The 23,857-nt window shown below is 37.9% G+C and overlaps 1 protein-coding gene across 13 annotated transcripts in view; it reads right to left on the bottom strand.

The window, feature by feature from the left end:
* The window catches only part of lrp1bb (low density lipoprotein receptor-related protein 1Bb), a 442,399-nt gene that overhangs the window by 244,070 nt on the left and 174,472 nt on the right, over window positions 1-23,857 (bottom strand). For all 13 annotated transcript variants that reach the window (XM_067444216.1, XM_067444217.1, XM_067444225.1 and 10 more), the window contains one exon: window positions 12,097-12,234. In XM_067444216.1, coding sequence (XP_067300317.1) covers window positions 12,097-12,234 — 138 coding nt within the window. The remainder of the gene's footprint in view (window positions 1-12,096; window positions 12,235-23,857) is intronic.

Genomic DNA, 23,857 nt, shown 5'->3' with positions numbered 1-23,857 from the left:
CATTGGCAACCCGAATCATTGATCGATTCACTAATTCATCAACTGTTTGAATCTTTTTTTGGAGGAACAAGGAAGAGAAGACACTGCTGAATAAAATCGTAGTTTTTGATATTTTTGGACCGAAATGTATTTTCAATGCTTCAAGAAATTCTAATCAACCAACTGAGGTGACATATGGACTACTTTGATGATGTTTTTATTCCCTTTCTGGACATGGACAGTATAGTGTGCATAGACTGCATATGCTCTGGGACTAAAATATAAAATATCTTAAACTGTGTTCAGAAGATGAACAGAGGTCTTACAGGTGTGGAACGACATTGGGCGAGTCATTGATGACATCAATTTCATTTTTGGGTGAACTTACCCTTTAATTGATTGGTTGGTTGGTTGGTTGATTGATTTGCTCATTGATTGGTGATTGAGTTATTAATTGGCTGAGTGGTTGGTTGATTGATTGGTTGGTTGGATGGATGATTGATTTTCAAACCCTCTTGATCGATTGGTTGGTTGGTTGGTTGTTTGTTTGTTTGGTTGATTGATTCGTGGGCTGATTTGTTGGTTGGTTGATTGATTGGTTGTTTGGCTGATTCGCTGATTGAGTGATTAATTGTCTGATTGATTAGTTGATCGATTGATTAATAGGTTGATTCATTGATTGATTGATTGATTTTAATTGAAGAATGTCCAAGCTGTGAATATTCTCACATTTACTTAAATCTTACTCAAAAGTGCAGCAAGCATAACAGATTATCTTCTGTATTCAATCATGTGATGGAAATTCCCATAAATACGCAAGGCAAATGCATCCGTGTAAATCATTTAGCATCTCAATACATTTTTAAACCTCCCTTCCTGCAAATAAAAAAATAAAGCTGTAATTGGATTTGATATCACCAGATTGTAATGGGTCCTTTCAACGAGGTAATTATTTGACAGATGATTCAGATGATACAGTATCAACAGAAGCACATCAAATATTGATACAAAAAGTAAAAAAAATTAAAAGTGGGTAAAGCAAGAAAAAGCAAATCATTCAGTCATAGTCGAGTTTAACTTTTTTTTTTTTGCTGTGGACTAGATATGTTGTATCATTATAGAATATCTATGAGAACACAACAACCTTCAGTTAAAACACCACACAATTCATGCATAAAAACCATAAGCATATTAAACAAGCCAGCTATGCCGTGACCGTTTCTACTCCTCTAGATAATCCTATTAGTGAAAATAATCAGACTATGAGACTAAACGTGAAGCAAAGGATCCTGGATTAGGAAGCATTGGTTTCAGGGTTAATCCTCCAGAGTTAGCCTATGCCTTTATGAGCTCAGACAGGTCAAAAAGTCAACGGTGATTGCTTGTTATTGCACAAATTTAACCCTGCATTATGGTTTAGGGCTATCCCCAAAGGAAGCATAGTCAACTGCACATTAAGCGCTACACTGCCATTATACTATTTAAATGAGGCACTTGACTTTCACATTTATGGTACCCTGATAATGAAAGGTGCGTGACCCACTGAGACTAACAATATAAGCCGTCTTCAAACAACAGTGAACGGCCACAAACTGTACAGCATCACTGAACATCATCAGTTTCATCAGAAAATGACCAGCAGCTAGTGAGAGAATGCGTTCTGGATGATATTCCATATCATTACACAAAACAAATTCAATAAATATGCTAATAGCTTATGTGTAGGTGAATGTACTCCACTTTTCTTTAAACCACAGAGGAAACTAGAAATGGCTTGCACAGTTGTGGATATTTATATGTGTACCGTTGTTACCGCTGTCGTCCTGACCCTGGGGGATACCGTTTGTTTGTTTATATGAATTGTTGAAAATTAAAAGTTAATCAACTGAAATAATTGAATGCTGTTGAGAGGCAAAGTGAGGGAGGGAAGGTACACGGTTCATGGTGTGACTTGGTTGTTCATTACTTTGCAAAAGCAGAGTTATCTATTAACATTGTCGTCTGTACATCTATGTTTCATTTAGTTAATGCTTGCTGATGTATATAGTTATTTATTTACTTTCTACAAAATTTTTGTTTAGTAATATAACTATTTTGGGTAAAACCAATACTTGTATAAATGATGGGAATAGAATAGAATTTGTAAATAGCCATTCAAATGTTTGGGGTCAGTAAGATGATTGAGATGAAAAAATATTAAATGACCTGAAAAGCAAGTTGTTAGTGTAATATGTTACAAACACGTCTGTGTGATTGCTTCTGCTTCTGAACTTTCTATTCATCAAATAATCCTGAAAAAATGACCCTGGTTTCCACACTAATATTAAGCATATAACTGTTATAATTATAACAGAAATAAAATAAAATAAATTGTACCAAATATTCAAAGTATTATTGTTTAACTTTATTTTTTTTTTGCATTAAGTTTCCCCTGTAATCAGTAATTTTATCTACTAAAACTCATCTTTAATCACCAAAAATTACATATTTAAAAGTTTTTTTTTCCTGTAAAAATTTTGTAATCATGCAATCAAACTTGAATGTAACTCTAGACCCTTGCTTCATTTAGTGTACGTGGATTCATGAATATGCAAATTAGTCCCGCCTTCACTCACTCTCACCAGATAAGAGATCAACTTTTACTCAAGTTACTGTAGCAAACACTGCACAAAGGCATCGCTCTTTATAACTTTGCACGCGTAACGGTAATTAATATGATTAGCCGTTTACTTGACTACGTTATCCGATAGCTAATAATCTGTTGCCTATGTTACACAAACCATGTTTCATGATCGTCATCTCAGTCTGACTTCTAAAATCAGCATCCTCAGAAACGCTTTGAACAACTTAAGCCTAGTTCACACTGCCCGATTTTTGCCCCGATTTTGAGTCGCCGACAGGTTTTGTGAAATCGCCGACAAATGCCCGAGATCACAGGCAAATCAGTGCTCGTGCACGCGAGTGACAATCACACAGTGTGAATGATCAAAGACGCGATTAGAGAGAATCACCCGACGAGTCGCCGACGCCGGTGAGATATTTGGCATGCTAAATATCCAGACCTGTCGACGATTGAAACTCTTGCTGTGTAAAATGCTTTCTGTCTGAAAATTACATCGGTGATGACCGACAGCAAATGAGAGAGTGAGATACAGGGCAGCAGGAGGTTCAGGGAGGAGTTATAGAGCAGAATATCAGTATTTTAATAGATATATTTACAATTCTATCAAACAGAAACAAAGCCCAAACATGTGTACATCCAGCCACAGCAGCATACATTACAAAATTGTTTATTTACCTCAAACTGTCTTTGCAGAACACAATCCTGGCTCCTCTGTCTCTCCAACAATTTCTTCCGCCACAATCGTGTTTCTTTTTCTCCACAAATCAGCGCACATACAATTTGAAGCAAACTTTGTGCAGTTTATCATTTTTAATAACAATTCCAAGTCTCGTGCGAGAACTCTGGTCTGAAGCACGTGTGATCTCGCGTTGTTTACCCGTCACATCGTACGTGTGGTTGGGAAACGTAGTTTGCGCACTGGAGAGAGAGAGTTGTCAGCAATTATTCCTCTTGTTCAGTCATGCAGTGTGAACTCCTCTGTCGTCAAACCATCGTGCAGTGTGAACACAGCAGTGACTGAATAATACCCCAAAAAGTCATGCAGTGCGAAAAGAGCAGTGACCCGACGCGTTTGAAAATCGTGCAGTCTGAACTAGACTTTAGAACTTCAGTGGAGAAAGGCATAGCTCATCATAAGATCGTAAAATACATCATATGCATGATTCACCTGCATCATATCAAAATAGGATAGTCTGGCTCCTCTTGAAACTCCCCGGGTTCAGAATGGTCATTGTTAATGATATTCTAAAGCCGCTCACACGTTGATGTGATTGGTTACAAGGTAGTTTGTGACATCAGAAACACCAGCAATTTGAGACTGCGATATTTTTGGTTACTCACCAACTTGAATGTGGACATGGTATGCCTGAGAGCATATTAAAAACACCACATAGACATACAAACAACATTAAAAAAATATGAAATTATCTACCACCTTTTAAATAAATGCAGCCTTTGTGAGCATAAGAGACTTCGGTAACACTTAGTTAACGACTAAGGATTTACACATTCAAAACAGAAAAGTAAAATCTTTCTATGGTCGACCGATAGTCGAATCATCTATGTGTGTGTGAATGGGTTAGGGGGGGCACCACAATGGTAAGCAGGAGAGTAAAACAATGTTGTTTTCCTTTACACACTGCACACAGCAACTTTTAATAAAGAGATCAAAACTGCCTGCCAACTGACAGACGAACTGACAATGGTTTTCTTATTTAGTTTTAAAAAACAGGTAATGTGGTGGATAAACATTCATAAAACGTTTTCTCATACCATTTTAAAGCCGCGATCGAAATACAGAACATCACACAAATATATAAAAGAACATTTTGATAAATAAACCTAAAAAAAAAACCTGCCTCTAAGAAGACTTTGAGTGTGTTTACATGCACGTTCTTAAGCCGATTGTGCCTAAAGGGGGTCGCACACCGGACGCGAAGCTCAGCGTCGCGTCGCGTCTCAGGTATCTCACACTGGACGCGCACATTTATATATTGTACGCACAAGCTCAATTTTGAATCGACATCTGACAGAAGAGCAGCACGATGGGTGTATCTTGTAGCACAGGGTGAGTGTATATATGGACTTTGTATCGATGTGTTTAGTGCCTTAATGGGTCTTGTAAGTGGGAATGTACTGGATGCCAATGGAGGCCTATCTGAAGCCTTTCTCAGCCATCAGCTTTCACAAAAATATCTTCATTTGTGTTCCGAAGATGAAAAAAGGCGTTAAGGGTGTCCAACGACATGAGGGTGAGTAATTAATGGAATAATTTTCATTTTTGGGTGAACTAACCCTTTAACTAATGTTAACTAAAACAACCTTATTGTAAAGTGTGACCGACCAGGCCCAAAATATTAGTATGATTAAATTAAACTAGACATGATCAAAACAAACGTTGAATCTTATTTGTTGCTTTGTCTGTCTTTATAGATAGATTAGATTGCGTACCTGCTTTTAAACAAGAGAGAAGCATCTCAGTGGATAAAGTGGTAGATTAAAACTGCAACAGTAAGCAGACGGTTTTGATGAACAATACATAAAGAATTATTACTGTAATCATATTTCAGGGCTGTGAAGACTTCCTCTGTACTGCGTTTTTTTTTTTCTACTTCTGTAATTACTCTAATTTGTATGTAATTGCTTTTGAAAAAATAAATCATGAGCTGCTTTTTAATGACTGAACAGAATGCAAGCACATATTAGTACTAGCTAATACAGAACTAGCACAATCAATGAAATTACCTAAGGATGTTCATTTGTTACTGCATTTCAGCATAAAGGCAATGCAAATGAAATTTGTTCTGATACTAGCTTGCTTTCTAAAATTAACAAGTTTGAAATTATTCACTTGCGAAAGAAAAAAAAAACCTTACTGTCATTCCTAATTCCTGTGCTGTGTAAATAAAATCTTGAAAAACAAAAAACGAATACACAAATTTAAATTATACCTCTCGACTAGCCCTAAATCTATAAAGAACAATCTATACATTTTTATATTGATTTTAGTCAATACATTGCTGGGTCAGATTAAAATGAAAAATAATGCCAATCTGCACAGTAAGCATTTTGATAAACAGACAAAAAAAGTCTTTGACAGTCCATTTGTGAGACATTATGCACATAACCACTTGCACTTTGGCCAAATGCTGCTGCCACGGAGACCTTTTCTTGTCACTTGTACGCTATCAGCTTGTGAGGAACTTCGGAAAATTCCACTAAGAGCTCCTAAATTCAAATGTGCCTCTCAGCTTCACCTGTCAAGTATCAGTGCTGGCGGAGAGGAGCCAGATTTTGCACATTGAAAAAGAGGCAGCCAGGTGGTGAAAAAAAAAGGGTTTTCAAGCCATCTCTGAAAATCTCCACTTCACTGAAGGACAATCATTAAAATAAAGAATTGCTGAAGTGTGTGAAGGTGAAATAGAATGCTGTCTTTGTCTTCCATATGGGCACAGTTTTTTTGTAATGCCCTCCTGGGATTCATTATGTATATTCATTACTAGAGGGGGAGGGGGAGGGAAAGTTTCAGCGGAGACCCAGCTGCCATGCTCCAACTTCTCTGTGGTAACCTCATTTCCTCCCGTCTGCAGGTGTATGGGTGGAAACACATGCTGAATGTCCAGGCCCAAACTCCTCAGTGGCCAGTGCTTACTCATTCAATTAGCCCCTTTGATGAGGTATACCATGTTGCTTACTTCAGCAGACGGTTAAATCACCAACAAAAACACGTCTGCTTGTGTCCAGACTTTCCACTTCTGTCTACCTGTAAATCTGTCTTAAGTATCATTACTAACAGCTGTATCCGGTTTAAAAGCTAATGACATTTTCCATGCATGCAAGCTGCAAAAACTTACATTTGAAGGTGAAACAGAAGAATAGAGACATTTGAAAAGGGGAACATTTGCAGTATGACTGCAGTGGAGTAAATAGCAACCCAGAAGCATACAAGCCGAGCAAGAGCCGAACGGAAAAAAAGGATTTATTGCCCCAGGCACCCGTTGCTTAATTAGCTGTATCTAAAAACAAACAAATGGAGGAGGAGAACAATGAACATAATGTCTCTTAATGCTTCCTAACACCCAAGGATAACTTTCTGTGATACATCACTTCAGGCTCTGGCACCTCTCTTTTTTATCTGCAATACGTCAAGTCAAAACCTTAATCTTTCTGCCCACTGAACTAGACCAATCTCTTTCCTTGTGCTGGAAGATGATTGGTTCTTCTGTCAAGAAAAGGTGTTATGAGGTTAGCCTTTCCTTCAGTGCAGATAAACCTGAAAAGTGAGGTTTGGCTCATAAAGGAAGTGCTAATATGGTCACGAAGATACAACTACAAACAGCACCAATGTAGACAATACAAAACACACACATAAAAACAAAAACAAAAACAAAAAAAAACACACGCACACACACACACACACACACACACACACACACACACACACACACACACACACACACACACACACACACACACAAAATATTGTTTCTATGGGCCTGTTTAGACCTGATCACTTCATGCGCTTTTCTGATCAGATAGCTGCATTTTATTATTTCATAAGTATAATCTCAGTGTAGAACGAGTAAAACATTTAGGCTGCTCTACCTCAGTGGTCTATGTCAAAATAAACAAAATGGCCAAACAAATCAAAGAAGGCGGGTCTTACTCTCATACTGTCACTGTCACACACGTCAAAAGACGTAAGTAATGTTCAGCTACCGTCAGTAATAGATTATCTTGTAGTGATGCAAACTACTTTTTATGAAATTTTGCCATTTTGAATTGAAAAATTATGATTCATGTAATTCATAAATGATTGTGAGACAAGCAAAAAACTTTTGCATTTTCTACATATTAGACATATACGAGTAAAAGTGAATATTTGCACATTTAAAATAAATATATTATTTGCAAATATACTAATAAAGTAATTAGCCTACAATTAGACCTAGAACTTTACCAATCTTATTTTTTCCGTTAAATCACTTGAAATCCTAGAGTTGGAACTGAATATTGTATTCATTATTGTTTTGCAGAGAAACATTTATGTGGCCAAGTGTAAATGGAACCATTTTAACAAATAAGATGAAGTGAAGACATGGCGTGACCAGGTGTAAACAGGAACAGAAAGTATATGTAGTGAATTTAAAGTGAGATCCAAAAGTAAGAGATAACTAAAGATGCTTCTGTTTAGCATTTTAATACAATTTACAAAATCTAAAAAATACTGATTCTTAAATATTTGCTCCTTTTACAATTATGACCCATGCTGGCAAAATTAATGGTTAATTCGAGATACAGGTAAAACAAATGAAAATGTTTGATTTTGGTCTAATTTGAGATTTTCACACAAATTAAGCCTTCGTCTAGCCAATGTTCCAAAAAGCAATCAAACCTCTAAAAGTATATTTATTTGTACATTTTCTGAGTATCTTTATTTGTACATTTCCTTTCCTTTTTCCATGAAAAATGCTGCTTTTCTCTGCTCGCTTCTCGCTACCATTGGTAAATGGTAAATGGACTGCATTTTTATAGCACTTTTAAAGGTGGGGTAAGTGCTTTCTGGTCGCCATTGTTGAAAACAAACACTCCCCTATTTTAATAGCTCTGCCCCGCACACACGTAACCGAGGCAGCAACTATGGCGAAATCTGTGTGTTTTTATGGTAATCCAGGTCGATGATTAATGAAAAAGTCATCTCATCCATCACAAAAACAGTGCTCATGGACAACTCGATGGCACGAGCACAACAGTCCAACTAACGAACATGCGATCACAAAACACAAGCCGGTCTCACAAACAACTTGATACCACGAGCACGACAGACCAAACTATCCAACATATTACAATTATGACAAGATTAGAGGGTGATCATGAAAAGAGGAAACAAACATTTATTAGGAGTATATTATATTACTTGTCAGAAACATTTTGCGAGCTGACGCTTGAAACAGGTTTAGACGCTCCAGGCTTATGCAGTGTGGAAATGAACGGGTCTTTATCATCGCCTAAATGGACGACAATACGATCGCAAATGGACAATCAAGTGAACGTGACACACAAGCATATTCAAGAAAAAGCCAGCATATATTAGTTCTGTGAAACAAAACAAACCAATGTTACCCGTCTATCGAGAAAAAATAAAGCAACCTCTGCCTTCGCTCCTTGAGTTCTCTCCAGTGCTGGTGGAAAGCTGATATTTCTTGCCTGATCATAAGCCTTTTTTGGTTTCTGGTTTCTTTTTGGTTTCTTTTATCTGCCATCTCTCTCTTTTTGTCATCACTCAGCTAATGCCCGTCCTGTGTGTCACGCATTTTGAATAATGACATGCACTGAGCGCTCTCTTCCCCCCCGTCATTAGCAGACACGGCACTTACTGCTGATTGGCTACAAGTTTGAAGTTTTTTTATGCACTTGGCCCGAGTCCGTTTGGTAAAACTGTTTTGAAAAAACACTTACCCCACCTTTAACAGACCCATGGCCAGTGATTTGTACTCGAGACTCGGACTCGGTCTCGGACTCCGACCATATTTTAATGGTCTAGATCTCGTCATGGACTCGTGTGCATTTGGACTCAGAATTTACTCGTACTCAAACATGTTAGGACTCAGACTTATTTCCGAGTCCACTCGAGTCCCGTTCAAAATATTCATGATTATTATATTTCTAGTTAATAATTGATGTTTGACACTTCCAATGATGTGTGGTTTTCTTAAGCGCAACTGCACGTGACTCAGGGGCGTAGTTTATGGGGGGATGGGCAGGGGTGGAAATGGGGGGGGGTACGCGGTACAAAAAATACTCCCCCTCCATTGAACCGATTGGTAACGGCCAACCAATGAGTCGCACATTTTCACCAAAACAACACAAGTGGTGTTTGAATGGGAGAGCAAACGTTAGCACCAAAAATGAAGAGAACGGCTGCACAGCAGACTATATTTAACTGCTGGTCAGAGAGGGATGCAAAAAATAAATAAAACATGTACTGGTAAAACAAGTTACCAAAGCAGCCGTCTGTTTTGCCAGTTCATTTTTCAATAGCGTCTGTAATTATCAATGACAAAAGTATTCACATCGGAGTGTGTTTTCTTCCTAAATTAATCTGACTTTTAAATGAATTGTATGAATGAAAGATTTAAATGGCTTACTCTTTTAAACAGTGAATCGCTGCCGCTTAACGTTTCTGGCAGTTTAAATACTTAATTTCTTTCTTTTTATAATCTCTAGAATTGTATGAATGATTATACACAATTTTCATAAGGGTATGAGGTATATAATCTCTTAACATGTTTTTAACATGTTTTTTTATAACAGATTCGAGGTAAATATACCAGCAGGGTAGAAAAGGGAGATCGGAGCAGGTGATCAGGTAAAGAAAAACAGCAGCTTTGTAAAGTTTGGCTGTACAGACAGATAGATAGACAGATAGACAGATAGATAGATAGATAGATAGATAGATAGATAGATAGATAGATAGATAGATAGATAGATAGATAGATAGATAGATAGATAGATAGATAGATAGATAGATAGATAGATAGATAGATAGATAGATAGATAGATAGATATATAGATATATAGATAGATTGATAGATAGATAGATAGATAGATAGATAGATAGATAGATAGATAGATAGATAGATAGATAGATAGATAGATAGATAGATAGATAGATAGATAGATAGATAGATAGATAGATAGATAGATAGATAGATAGATAGATCAACAATTGTCAACAATTTCATAAAGGCTACTCCACTCACCACTTTACTTTTACTCCATCCATTGCTACTCCTGCAACGCTCCCTCCATCTGGGCTGTGAGAGTCATCAACAAAAGTTGCACTGTCGCAGTGGTAGTGACGTGATGGGTCAAATGGCATATCGTTGTTGTATGTGTAATGGTAATTTGGACATAGTAATTGTAATACAGTATGTTCCAGGGGGGAAGGAGTCGGGAACTGGTGAACATTTAAAAGACTTTAACCAAACAAAACGAAAGTAACGTGGGCAGCCTCTCACGGACAACTGCCATGTGCACACACATAATAAAACGTAAACACAACTCAACGTCAAATCCAGGTCTGGTGATCTCTCGTTATTGGTGTTGCTCGTCCTTATATGCCTCCGAGCTCCCTCAGAGGACTCGAGACCGGTGAGGCTCGCAGGTGATGCTCATTCACAATCACGCCCCGGTCTCGCTCGCTCTCTCGCCACAGAAATATTAAACAGATTTTTTATCCGCGATACTACCCGCCCGCAGAGAGTTCATTATCCGCCCGCATTTCCGCCCGTGAATTTTATAAATGTCACAATCCACCAGTTTTTTAGCCACTTTTATGTGGGTACCCGACCCGTTGCTGGACTCTACGTCGCATATAGGCTAGTTACAAAATTAACAGCCAGCTGATTTTATTAATTTATTAAATGGATTCTTGGACATTTAAGATCGATTCTGAATCGTTGCAAATGAGAATCTAGATTCTTCTGTGAATCGATTTTTTTGGCAGACCCGTAGTTGCTAGGTCATTTTGTTTTGAAACCTTCAGAAAACTTCGATTTTTCTCAAAATTGACTTTGCTGACTTATCAACCTCAAACAGGTTCAGTAATTTTTTTGGTCTGATTTCAACACATTTTTAATAAGGCATCTGAAAATAGCAATAACTAATTTGCTCATTGCACCTCATTTTGCCAGCATGGGTCACTTCCTTGTCAATTAATGTCCTGTTTATTTCAAGAAAAGAAGAAAAAAAAACTAAACAAAAATAATTTGAGATCATTTAAAATGTGCTATATTCATTATTAATAAATAAATAAGTAATTAAGAAAATGTAAGTAAATGAGTATGCAAGTAAATAAACAAACCTTTGGCTCTCACTGTGTAATGAAAGCTAATGAAGTGTCACATACTGTATCCACGGTAATACAAAAGTATTTACTTTTTCCCACCACTAGTCTCTCTAGACTAAATAACATGTTGGTTCTCTACAGGAACCCCCAGCAATTCAACTGACATTATAATCTTGTGTGGTTTATATGGGTCAATGGCCTGTTTTCAGTCAGGCTATGGATCAAAGGGCAGGATCAGATGCTCCTGGCACGGCCCAGCCGGGTGCCTCTCTCTTCCAGTTCACCAAAGGTCGCGCTCTTGGCCAGCCCGAGGTGCATCGCCTCAACTAACGGGCATCCGCCCAATGCCAACTGCTGAGTCTGTATTGTCATATCACAGAGTCCAGGTGGCTCCACCTGCTTGTTATTGTGGCTTGGATGATTGTGTACAAGAGTAGAGCGTGTCCAACATCACACCTGCTGCGTCATTCACCTGTTCTCATTCCACTAGCATAAAGCCAATTCATGTAAAGATATGCAGCATTAGGCTGTCAATAAAAATGCCGGTGGTGTCCAAACTGGGAGTCAATTGATGTTGACAGATCACACAGTACAGTACCTGCATAGCTAATATCTTCCACAGAAATTACAATGGGCTACTCACCTCTACAGTGGACTCCTTCGTCAAAACCGTCCTGACAGTCTTTCGCCCCATTACAGAGCTTGTTGAAGTGAATGCACTTTCTCGTCCCGATACACTGTATGTGATTTAGGGGACATCTGACTATCACCTCCACCGTACCTAAAGAACAGGAGAGAATGATGGTTTACATGCATCATCTGGTGTAATTCTTTAAAACATATCATCTGCACAATTTCACTGTATTGTCAGTAATTACTTTAATAACTACTAAGACAGTTTCATGCAAATCTACAGAGTTCAGACAAATGTCACTTGTTTCAATTTGCTAAGCTTTGAGGGAAGCAAATGAAAATGGGAAACAATCCAGTTGATTGAATTTAGCATAAATGCCCTGCCAACCTCAGAGTGATCTAATTTTGTGGCAAAAACTTTCCTTCAGCACCATTTCCTGTCTTTTTTTTCTTTAAGAGAAAAGGCTAATAAAATGGCTACAGATTTTTCATTTACAATTTGTCCTTTCTCTTACCTATCCTAATGAATGTTAATTTGATTAGCAGGTTAAAGTCAATACATCTCATACTGTAAAAGTTGCAAATGCAATAAGGTTGCAGAACCAGTTTAATCAAACAGATAGTTGTTTCAAATGAGACATTTCTACAAAAAAAAAAAAAAAATGAAGTATGCTATTTTTATATATTTCATATATATGTATAAATATTCTTGCTATTTCCTAATTTTATTCTGCAAGGAAGTATTCAGTTTTTATTCAAAGTGACAGTAAAGGCATTTGTAATGTTACTGTCATAGTTGTTTTGGGGTTTTGTTTGTTTGTGTCTTTTATTTTGAGGTTTATTATTACAGTCATGCTTCCTGGTTCTTGTCATCTTGTCAAGTCGGACAGAAGCGGCATGCACTGCTTCAAGTCAGCCGCCGATCAGTCAAAATTGTATGCGCATTGCTGTATGAAGTCGAACAAGCCTATTGGTTCATTGTCTTGTCATGTGGTTGAGTTCTGTCTGTTCATTGGTTGCCATGGTCAAGTGTTCCCCTAGCCTCTGTATATACAGGTGCCTCTCAATAAATTAGAATGTATTGGAACAGTTTATTTATTTCAGTAATTCAACTTAAAACATTAAACTAATATATAGACTCATTGCATGCAAAGTGAGATATTTCAAGTCTTTGTTTATAATTTTGATGATCGAGGCTTACAGAAATGTACAATACAGAAAAGTCGGCCCTCTGAAAAGTATTGCAATGCATATGTACTCAGTACTTGGTTTGGGCCCCTTTTGCATGAATTACTGCCTCAATGCGGCATGGCATGGATGCCATCAGCCTGTAGCACTGGTGAGGTATTTTGGAAGACCAGGATGCTTTCTCTTGGTAATGCGCTGTAGATTCTCTATTGGGTTCAGGTCAGACGAGTTTTCTGGCCAATCAAGCACAGTAATCCCATGGTCTTTGAACCAAGTTTTGGTATTTTTTTGCAGTGCGGGCAGGTGGCAAGTCCTGCTGGAAATTGAAGTCAACATATCTATAAAGCTTGTCTGCTGAAGGAAGCATGAAGTGCTCTAAAATGCCATGGTAAACAGGTGCATTGACTCCGGACTTAATCAAGAACAGTGGACCAACACCAGCTGATAACATGGCTCCCCAACCCAACACAGACCATGGAAACTTCACACTGGACTTCAGTCATCCCAGATTGTGTGCCTCTCAATTCTTCCTCGAGACTCTGGGACCTTGGTTTCCAAATGAGATGCAAAATTTGCTCTCATCAGAAGAGAGAGCTGGACCACTGAGCAACAGACCAGTTTTTTATTTCTTTAGCCCAGGTAAGACATTTGAAGCCCATGTCCAGGATCCGTCTGTGTGTGGTGGCTCTTGATGCAGTAACTCCAGTCTCAATCCACTCCTTGTGAAGCTCCCCCACACATTTGAATGGCCTTTTCCTGACAATCTTCCCCAGGCTGCGTTCATTCCTATAGCTTGTGCACCTTTTTATTCCACACTTTTCCCTTCCACTTCACTTTCTATGAATGTGCTTTGATACAGCACTTTGAGAACATCCGACTTCTTTTGCAATTACCTTTTGAGGCTTTCCCTCCTTGTGAAGGTGTCAATGATGGTTTTCTGCACAACTGTCAGGTCAGCAGTCTTCCCCATGGTTGTGAATTCAACTGAACCAGCCCGGGAGACTATTTAAAGGCTCAGGAACCCTTTGCAGGTGATTTGGATTAATTAGCTGATTAGAGTGTGACACTTTAAGCATACAATACTGAACCTTTTCACAATGTGCTAATTTTCTCAAATTTTGATTTTGGTGTTTTCATAAGCTGTAAGCCATAATCATCACATTTATAACAAATAAAGGCTTGAAATATCTCACTTTGCATGTGAGATAAATGTGATAATGAGTCTATAAAGTATAATACATTAGTTTAACCTCTTAAGTTGAATTACTGAAATAAATCCCCGGCATTCTAATTCATTGAGATGCACCTGTATAGTGCTCATGTTTGCCTTGTTAGTTTGTCAAGTATTGTTTCTTGTAACCTCTGTTGGTGAGTTTGTCAAGTTTGCTTATGGTTCATGTTGAAGTCTGTTTTAGTCAAGTGAAGTCAAGTCATCATTGAAATTTGTTTATATCACAACTTGCCTCCAGTGGATTCCCTTCATTACAGTTACAAAGGATTTCAAATAAATGTTTCTAAATAAATGAATCAACGAATCCTGACAAAAAAACATGGTTTCCAAAAAACCTTATACAACACAGCCATTAAGAACACTAATAATAAGAAGAAATGTTCAGCTTTTCCATCACAGGAAAACATTACATTTACAACTGCTATTTTAAATTGAAATATTTTTCACAGTTTACTAGTGTTGTAGATCAATTTAATGCAACACACACACACACACACACACACACACACACACACACACACACACACACACACACACACACACACACACACACACACACACACACACACACACACACACACACACACAAAAGCACGCGCGCACACACATGTCGTGTTTCCATGTTTTATGGGGACTTTCCATAGGCGTAATGGATTTCATACTTTACAAACTGTACATCCTATCCCCTTACACTACCCCTAAACCTACCCGTCACAGGAAACATTCAGCATTTTTACTTTCTCAAAAAAACTCCTTCTGTGTGATTTATAGGATGTTTTCCTCATGGGGACCTAAAAATGTCCCCACAAGGACAAGGATTTTGGATATTGCCATCTTTGTGGCAACGTAGGGATTACCCCCCCCCCCCCCCCACCCCCCACCCCCCACCCACCCACACACAATGCAACACAAAAAGGTTGCAAAAACATTCCGAAATGAATTGTCTACAAATTAAGCTAAATTAAGAAATTACAAACATGTAACCAAAAGGTTAATTACATTAAATAAATTTTACATAATGATTAAATATGCAACTTTGTAGCAATAAGCATGCAAAAATACTGCAGAAACAACAATGAAATTTACAAAGACAGCACTCCAGATAAACAATGACGTTCACATCAAAACATGTTGCTTACAGTAAATAGTAGCATTGCTGTAAATGGCCTTTTAATTCATAAAAACAAATGCAAATGTGTTTACTTGAAGGCATTACTCTGTACCATAAACAGGCGTGCATGTAGGCTACGCTGCTAAACTATTCTGAATCATTGTGAGTGTGTGAGTGTGAGTGTGTGTGTGAGTGAGGAAGAGAGAGAGAGAGAGAGAGAGAGAGTGAGAGAGAGCGAGAGAGTGAGAGAGAGCCGGAGCCAAAGCCTCAGAGATATCTATTGACACGGTTGCACCAAGCAGCTGTTTAAAGATTCATGAGGCACATAGGTGACCCTCATCTGCTTGAGCAGCCACAAGAACACATAAAACACGTCTAAGTGAAACATCGACTTCCATCTCGCACACTGTGAATATGTCACATTGCACCTTAACTACATTGGTATCAATTACCATAACTGCAACACAGCCACTTAGCGTGAGATTTATAGCTCGTGTGACAGGACCTCTTACAAATCTCCGGAGTCCCAGTTTCCTCTGAGCTCTGATCCAACACCACTGAAAACATCCTCCGGAAGAGTTGGGGTTATTCATCGGCTTTCATTTAGACTTCATAAGACACAATGACGCCATAATTAAGGGGGTCTTTAATGGTGGATTGTCATCTTTTAACATATAATAAGCGTATGATTTATTCGCCAATGCATATTTCTGCTTTCCAATAACCATAATTCTCTTCACAAAAGCAACTCATTGTTCTCCCATGCGTTTTCTTTTTTTCTCTGTCATGAAAATGTTCAGAATAATTTTTTTTAGACCACCTCTTTCTGAGCCGCAAGGATATTCTAAATTAAGGAAAGTCAAATGTAAGTGACCTCAACTTTGCATACTCATATTTCAAATGCGAGTACAAAAGGCAGGCTAATCAACCTCACAACCTTGTGGCTTTTCTTCAGAGAGCTGGCGGAGAAGATACAAGGCAGGCTTTTCAATTAAAACATCATTTGTTTCAATCCACGGCCTCTCAACATGCATACACAACTCAGTAGATATAACAGTGTCAGAGGGATTTCTGGGCCCAAATATGTTGATTAATATCCGTGCTAATTTTCAATTAAAATTGTACAGATATACTGGCGATCATCTCTCTAATTATGCATTCATGAGGTGCCGTTCCATTATTCATGAGTAAATACAGCAGCAAAACAACTGAGGAGGCCCATGTCACATGTATTGCTCTGTTAACGTGGAGGGGTGAGGGGATGTGACAAACTGTGATTATCCTAATAAAACTGCATTGTCAAATACAGAATCATTCCACTCACAAACTGATTGGGGACTAATCTAATCAGATGAGAGGGAGAGATGAATATTCAGGAGTTTCAGATGCACCATGCAGGATAACACAGATGGCGTCTGTGCAGTTGAGGGATGATAGGAAATAATTTCTCTTCACCCTGTACCGAATTAGAAGCCAGATAGCACTCGTGGCGAAACATTCTCCATCATGAGAAAACTCACAAAAGCGGAGGCGGATAACACATGCTTATGATACTTGCATGTAGAAGAACTGTCCAAAAAAAAAAAAAAAAAAAAAACCTTGGACATTACAGTCTATACTGAATATGTTGTTTACATGTATGCATTTGACAGATGTTTTTATCCAAGACTTGCATTGCATTAAAACTGCTCATTTTATCAGTTCATCCATTCCCCTCAGAATCAAACCATGACCTTGCCATTACTAGACCCGTACTCTCAGTCTCAGACATCATGCATACAGACCATTGCTTGAACATATAATGTATAGGGCACACAAAATTAGAAGCTCTTTGGGAGATCAGAAGTCGTCTTCTGGTTGAATCCCACAGGATTTCAGAGAGAAGTGCATGTCATGTTCTTTAACGTTCTGCCTGTAAACAAAGTAGTCAGTAATGGAAGAAGAAAGCCCCCTCATGGAAGAAGAAAGCTGTGGTGTTTACAGCTGTGACAATGAACGTTTATTCAGACCAACTAAATGCTATGTGAAGTATGTGAAGTTCAAGACACAGACTCTTTAAAGTGTAAATCAACCCCTGGTCAGAGCCTAACTCCACACCCTGGAGATATTTGAAATATGCTAAGACAGAGGGGGCGAACCGAGGACGGGGCTGAGCGGGGTCAGTTGAAGTAGAGGACTTTTCTCCCTTACCTTCACCTGAAGAAGAGGAGGGTGAATTGTCTGTGGACATTAAACGGTTAGTTCACCCAAAAATGAAAATTTACTTTTAAAATTTAATATTACTTACCCTAATGTCGTTCGAAACCCGTAAGATCTCTGTTCATCTTCGGAACACAAATAAAGATATTTCTGTTGAACTCCGACGGCTCAGAAAGGCTTTCATTGACACCAATGTCATTTCCTCTCAAGACCCATAAAAGACACTAAAGACGTCGTTACAAAGCCCATCTCACTAAAATAATTTTATGAAGCGACGAGAATAGTTTTTTGGGCAAAAAAACGAAATAACGACATGTAGTGAAGGGCCGATTTCTTAACAAAGTTATGGTTATGAATCGGTTATGAATCAGCGTATTGATTCATGATTCGGCCAATGTCAAGTGATTTCAGCAGTTTGGCAGTTTTGACACGTGATCCAAATCATGAATCAATCCGCTGATTCATAACGGTTTGAAACATTGTTTTGAATTCGGCCCATCACTATACAAGTCGTGATTCAGTTTTTTTGTGCAAAAAAAACTATTCTCGTCACTTCATAAAGTTATTGTAGAATCACTGTAGTGAGATGAGCTTTGTAACGACGTCTTTAGTGTCTTTTATGGGTCTTGAGAGAGGAAATGACATTGGTGTCAATGAAGGCCTGTCTCAGCTATCGGATTACAACAAAAATATCTTCATTTGTGTTCTTACGGGTGTCGAACAACATTAGGGTAAGTAATTATTGACATAATTTTCATTTTTGGGTGAACTAACCCTTTAACTTCTGATGTCAACAATGCTAGCGAAGTAGCAACCCAAGAGTAAATAGGGCCAGTGTTTGAGAGGTAAAATATTACCATTATGGTTCATTCAGGCTAATGCTCACAGCAAATGCTAAAAAACACTAACTTTATAAACTGTTGAACCCATGCATTTAGGTTAATTTTGGTATGATTTAGTGTTAATAATTAAACAATAAACAGACATGTCCTATACCAGGGGCTGAGCCTATGCCAAGTGCCAGGGGTGTGGGCAGTTAGCTGTTGAAAGAGCCTGCATACGTCACGAAAACAACTTCCAATAGGAAAATTCAGTTGCAGTAGCCACTGTTCAATTTGAAGAGGGCAGCACCCTTCACCATATATTGTATGGCGACACTAGCCTGGTTAAAAACAGACCATTCTGAGTAGTAACTGAGATTTGGTCTGGCTAAGCTTCATAGACAAATCATATCCAAAGGGGCATCACTAAGGGACGTCGCTCAAATGCCTCTGGGCGCGATTGGATAAACCTAAAAACAATCAGAGCGATGAAGGAGATGACGTATGCAGAGCGACGGAGAAACATCTGAGACTCTGACAGCAACTCTCTGTTTGTGATTTAGAGGAAGACATTGCAATGGCTTCTGATGACTTTTGCCATCATTGTAAATGTAATATGATAATAGCTGGTGTCCATCTCCACTCAATCAACATTTTTGCTAAATTTGGAACACCTAATAGCATCTCAGACCGACTAAAACATCTCAGATTGATGGTCGAACAGAAAACATCGAGCTCTGATCGCATTTCCCCCCGTTGTAAGGCATTTGTATTGCGATTAGAACGTATGTTATTTGCAATATTTTGAAAATAAAATAATATTGATCAGTCTTGTGTCTCACAAAGTTTATTCAAATTCAGTCTTTTCAGATGTGTTAGAATATTTACAGACTTGAGCATAGTTACGCTAGTTATTTATTTACAATTTGTTTTTTTTTTTGTTTTTTTACATGACTACCAGATCTAGTGTGAGGAAATAAGCACAGAAAGGCCAGATACAGAGCTGCTGTGTGGTGTTAGCACATGATCACATTCCCCATCCTCCTCAACCAAGTAGCAAACATCTGCAATCCACATCTGGTAGCCAAGTGTTTGTGTTTGTGTTCTTTGTTCGGGTTTTAACGAAAATGAAAAGTTTAATTAGCTTAAAACAGACAAAATGTGATTAGAACAAGTGATGTTCCTCAGCGGCATCCATCTTTGTAATGTACAAAATCTGCTTCATCGTCACTGCGCTCTCATCATCGTGTAAAGCCCACCCCAACGTTTCTGATTGGTGTCGCGATTTCGACGGATTAGAAATGGGTTTGAATGGGCTCTTTGCCAGACTACTTGCAGAGCAAATCTAAATTTGCCGGAAGTTGTCTGGGTTTTCCCATGCAGGCTATAATAGTTGGATTCTCATGCATTCTCAACATAAAAAAAATAAATACAAAAATGGTGGCATGCGCATCTGTCTTTTATAAATATGATGAAACTGTGATTAGTTGCTTTATATGTCAGTCAGATACACTCTTAGGTGGTACTTGGACAATGAAAGCTGCTATGGAGACTCACTGAAGGTCTGGCTACACAAGACTGCTAGAACCATGACTAAATCAAACAGATCAAAATATCATTTTGATATTTGTATTTCATTTGATATTTGTAAAAAGAAAACAAATGAACTTGCTCACCCAGTGCTTAGTGAATAATGCATTATAAAGAAAGGCTGAAGAATGCTCAAGTGCTAAATTGCTATTCAACTTCTGGTTGTAAGAGAGGAGATAGTGTAAATATGGTGTAATTGCATTGGTACCTTTATATATATATATATATATATATATATATATATATATATATATATATATATATATATATATATATATATATATATATATATATATATATATATATATATATATATATATATATATATATATATATATATATATATAGTTTGTAAGTCTTCTTTTGTAAGTCTTCTTACAAATGCACACATTATCTCAAATTCATTACAGTCAAGGTCTTCTTCCATGCCAGCTGTCTGACTCTGGTGTTAAAAGGCCTTGAGGATGAAATGTAAATACGAGCCTCAATTAGTTGCCCAAAGAAACCAGTGGTCTCAGGAAATCAAATGATTTGGACTGAACAATAAGCATACAGATGGAGTCTGCACTCTTGCTCCATACAAAGTAGGGCCTCAGCAACTGAACATTTTGGATCAGTTGGGCTTTTTTATTAACTTTCTGGATTGGCTGCAATGTCACTTTAAAGATAGTCCACTGCCAAAATAAACCCTTCCTGCAGTCCCTTTCGGGTCCCTCACATATTGCTTTTAATTAAAAAACCATGGTGATATTTACCTACTTTTCTCAATGTGAAAGAGGAGAGAAGAGCTGGGAGTTGCTAATCCATCTACTTAATGTGTAACGAAAGGCTTTTGTATGAAATCATCCGTTCTGTCTCTTTAATCAAGGAATCTAAAATAATGAATTCTTTGAGGAAAATGATTAAAAATTTGTCATGGAAAGCACAAGGGTTGACGCAACGCCAACATTTCAGTAGTCAATATCTGTGAAATTTCATCCTTAATTCCAATGCTGATACCACAGCAAATAGTAATATGATTCCTATATGTATATACTACCTGCCAAAGTTTGAAAACTGGACTATTTAGATTGTTTTTATGCTATAACAAGTTATATTTTGAATTATTATTAAAATGTAAAATAACTGGTTTCTATATTTTAAATGAAATTTGTTCCTGTGATGCAAAGCTTAATTTTCAGCATCATTATTTCAGTCTTTAGTGTCACATGATCCTTCAGAAATCATTCTAATATGATGATTTGCTGCTCGCCAAATATTTATGATTATTATCAATGTTAAAACAGTTGTGTAAACGGCTTTGTAAGGTTTTTTTTTTTTTTTTTTTTTTTTTGTGGCTGAAGCACAGTCCCATTCCAAATGTTTTGCTGTACATTGCTCACATTAAAAACAAATAAATTCAATTAAATATCTGCAGTGAAACCATTCTATGTGTTTTTGTTGTTGTTATTTTATAGTATTTTCTGCAATTAGAGGCAAAGTTCACTACTTTGGCATATTTTATCTGCCATATCTGATTTTTCCTGAATTATTTTATTTTTGTGACAAGCAGCAAGAGTTGTGAGAGAGCGGCGAGAGTCGCTCTCTCACGGAGGCGTGACGGAAGCATAAAAAGAGGAGCGACGACAGTAAAGAGCGAGAGAAAGTCAGGCCTGGACTTTATATTTTGTTTTGGATGGAGAGCCCGCTGCCGTGCTCCTGGGTAGGCCTGTCGCGATAGTCAATTAATAAATTACACAATAAAAAAAAATAGCTTGATAATTTCCATTTGCATGCTTGTTTGTTTGTTTTCCTCGTCTCTCTCTTGCTGATGGTGCGCGCCTCGTCCGTTTGGGGAGGTTTATACTCGACACGTAGATTGGGTGATGAGATGTCATGCTCAGCCAGATTCGCCTGAACTAGTGCTTCTTCGGATGCGAAGCCACAAATACAGTTACAAAATTTGACGTACACACCGGCAAGCGAAATGTGGTGTTGCGCACTCGTGCGGGCGCGTCGAGAATAAACGAGGCTTAAAGCTACACTGAAGTTGGCAGTTTGATAGATGCAAGTTAATTCTTCAGTTCAATCTTTGTTTGCTAAAAAGGCACATACGTTCCTGTAGTGATAGTAATACACATTCTCATTTTTTGCCAAATAATTGAAAAGCAGGTCATCAATGTCTTCTCTTTCGCTGTATCAAAATCTCACCTTGCTTTCCTCAGATGGCCAAGTCAAGTTTAGTTTGTGCATGATTGCATGATATCAATTTTTTTTAATACTGTAGGCCTATCCTAAATTGTGGATAATTAAGCTATATATCATACGCTGAAGTAAATTTATGGAGTGTTAACGATTAAAAGAAAAAACAACTACAAGAACCGCACAGAACCGAAAACCGTGATACGAGCCGAACTGTGGGTTTTGTGAACCGTGCCGCCCCTAATATGCACCTAAAACACAATCATCCATTGCAGTTTTCATCCATTTTATTTATTGTTTTTGGTATTTACTTAAGTGCATTTTTGTTAACAGACTGAGAGTCCATTGCTTTTATTGTTTTTGGTTGTTTTGTTCATTTATTGTGGATATTTAAAATGTTCTTCGTTTTTAGTGTTAAATAGTCTTTAGAAATAAAAGTTAATTGATCTTTGAAAAGGTGTACCTGCATTATTATGCCATTATCATCATTTTATTTAGATATAAATGGTCTCAGAACAATAATATTATCGTTTATCGCAATAATTTCTTGGCCAATTTATCGACCAGCAAAATTAGTCATCGTGACAGGCCTACTCTTGGGTCGAGGTGGGATGGCTGCCGTCGGAGAGGAAGTGGGCTGGAGCCTGCTGCCGTCGGCCATGATGGGGAGGAGCAATCGCCGGCTACCAGTACCATCGCATGGCTCGACCACTCTCTCGTCTCTGTCACTCCTTGTGCCTCCGTATCCTTTTCTCTCATCTCGTCTGTCCTTACCCCCAGGCTTCAGCTATCCGTGAGGAGACTGCCGTTTTAACTTTCAGTGTATTTATTTATTTATTTGTATTAAAGTCTTTAAAACCGGTTCCTGCCTCCTTCTTCTCATATCAACATACTCTGTTACATATTTATTCTATTATTTTTGTTTTAGTTTAGTTAGCATAAAAATAAAAATAAACGTATCATGTACACTTCTCAATAAACTGGTCTTTTTCTAAGGTCACATAATAAAATGTATGCTCAGAATAAGATTATGTTTATGACATGTATTACCCTCCTTACCCCACTCTCCCCTGTTGGTACTCTAAGTAAACCAGTAATTCTCACATGATTATGTGTACGGCTGGACCAGCGTATGTTTGTATAACAACGCTGGCATTGTACATTACACTCCCACATTAAACACTCCTCAAGTAATTTCTTGTTTATCGTAAGACTTTTTCCCTCTGTATCTATACATCTTTATTTTTTCTCCTACACAGAAACACTGTATTTATTTTCCCTCCCTTGTTCTAGGTCAGTGACAATCGAAATGTTCAGTGCACTGGCATTCGAGAAAGAAAAGCCCGGGTAAAACTGACCTTGGACAGAAAAGCAAACTGCCCATAGTACATGAGGTCCCTCGGCATATCTTTTGAGCTCCACTTTCACCAATATATCTAAGAACCAAAGA

The sequence above is a fragment of the Pseudorasbora parva genome, chromosome 5, assembly GCF_024679245.1.
Source record: "Pseudorasbora parva isolate DD20220531a chromosome 5, ASM2467924v1, whole genome shotgun sequence".
NCBI lineage: Eukaryota > Metazoa > Chordata > Actinopteri > Cypriniformes > Gobionidae > Pseudorasbora > Pseudorasbora parva.
This window is presented reverse-complemented; position numbering and strand designations above follow the sequence as displayed.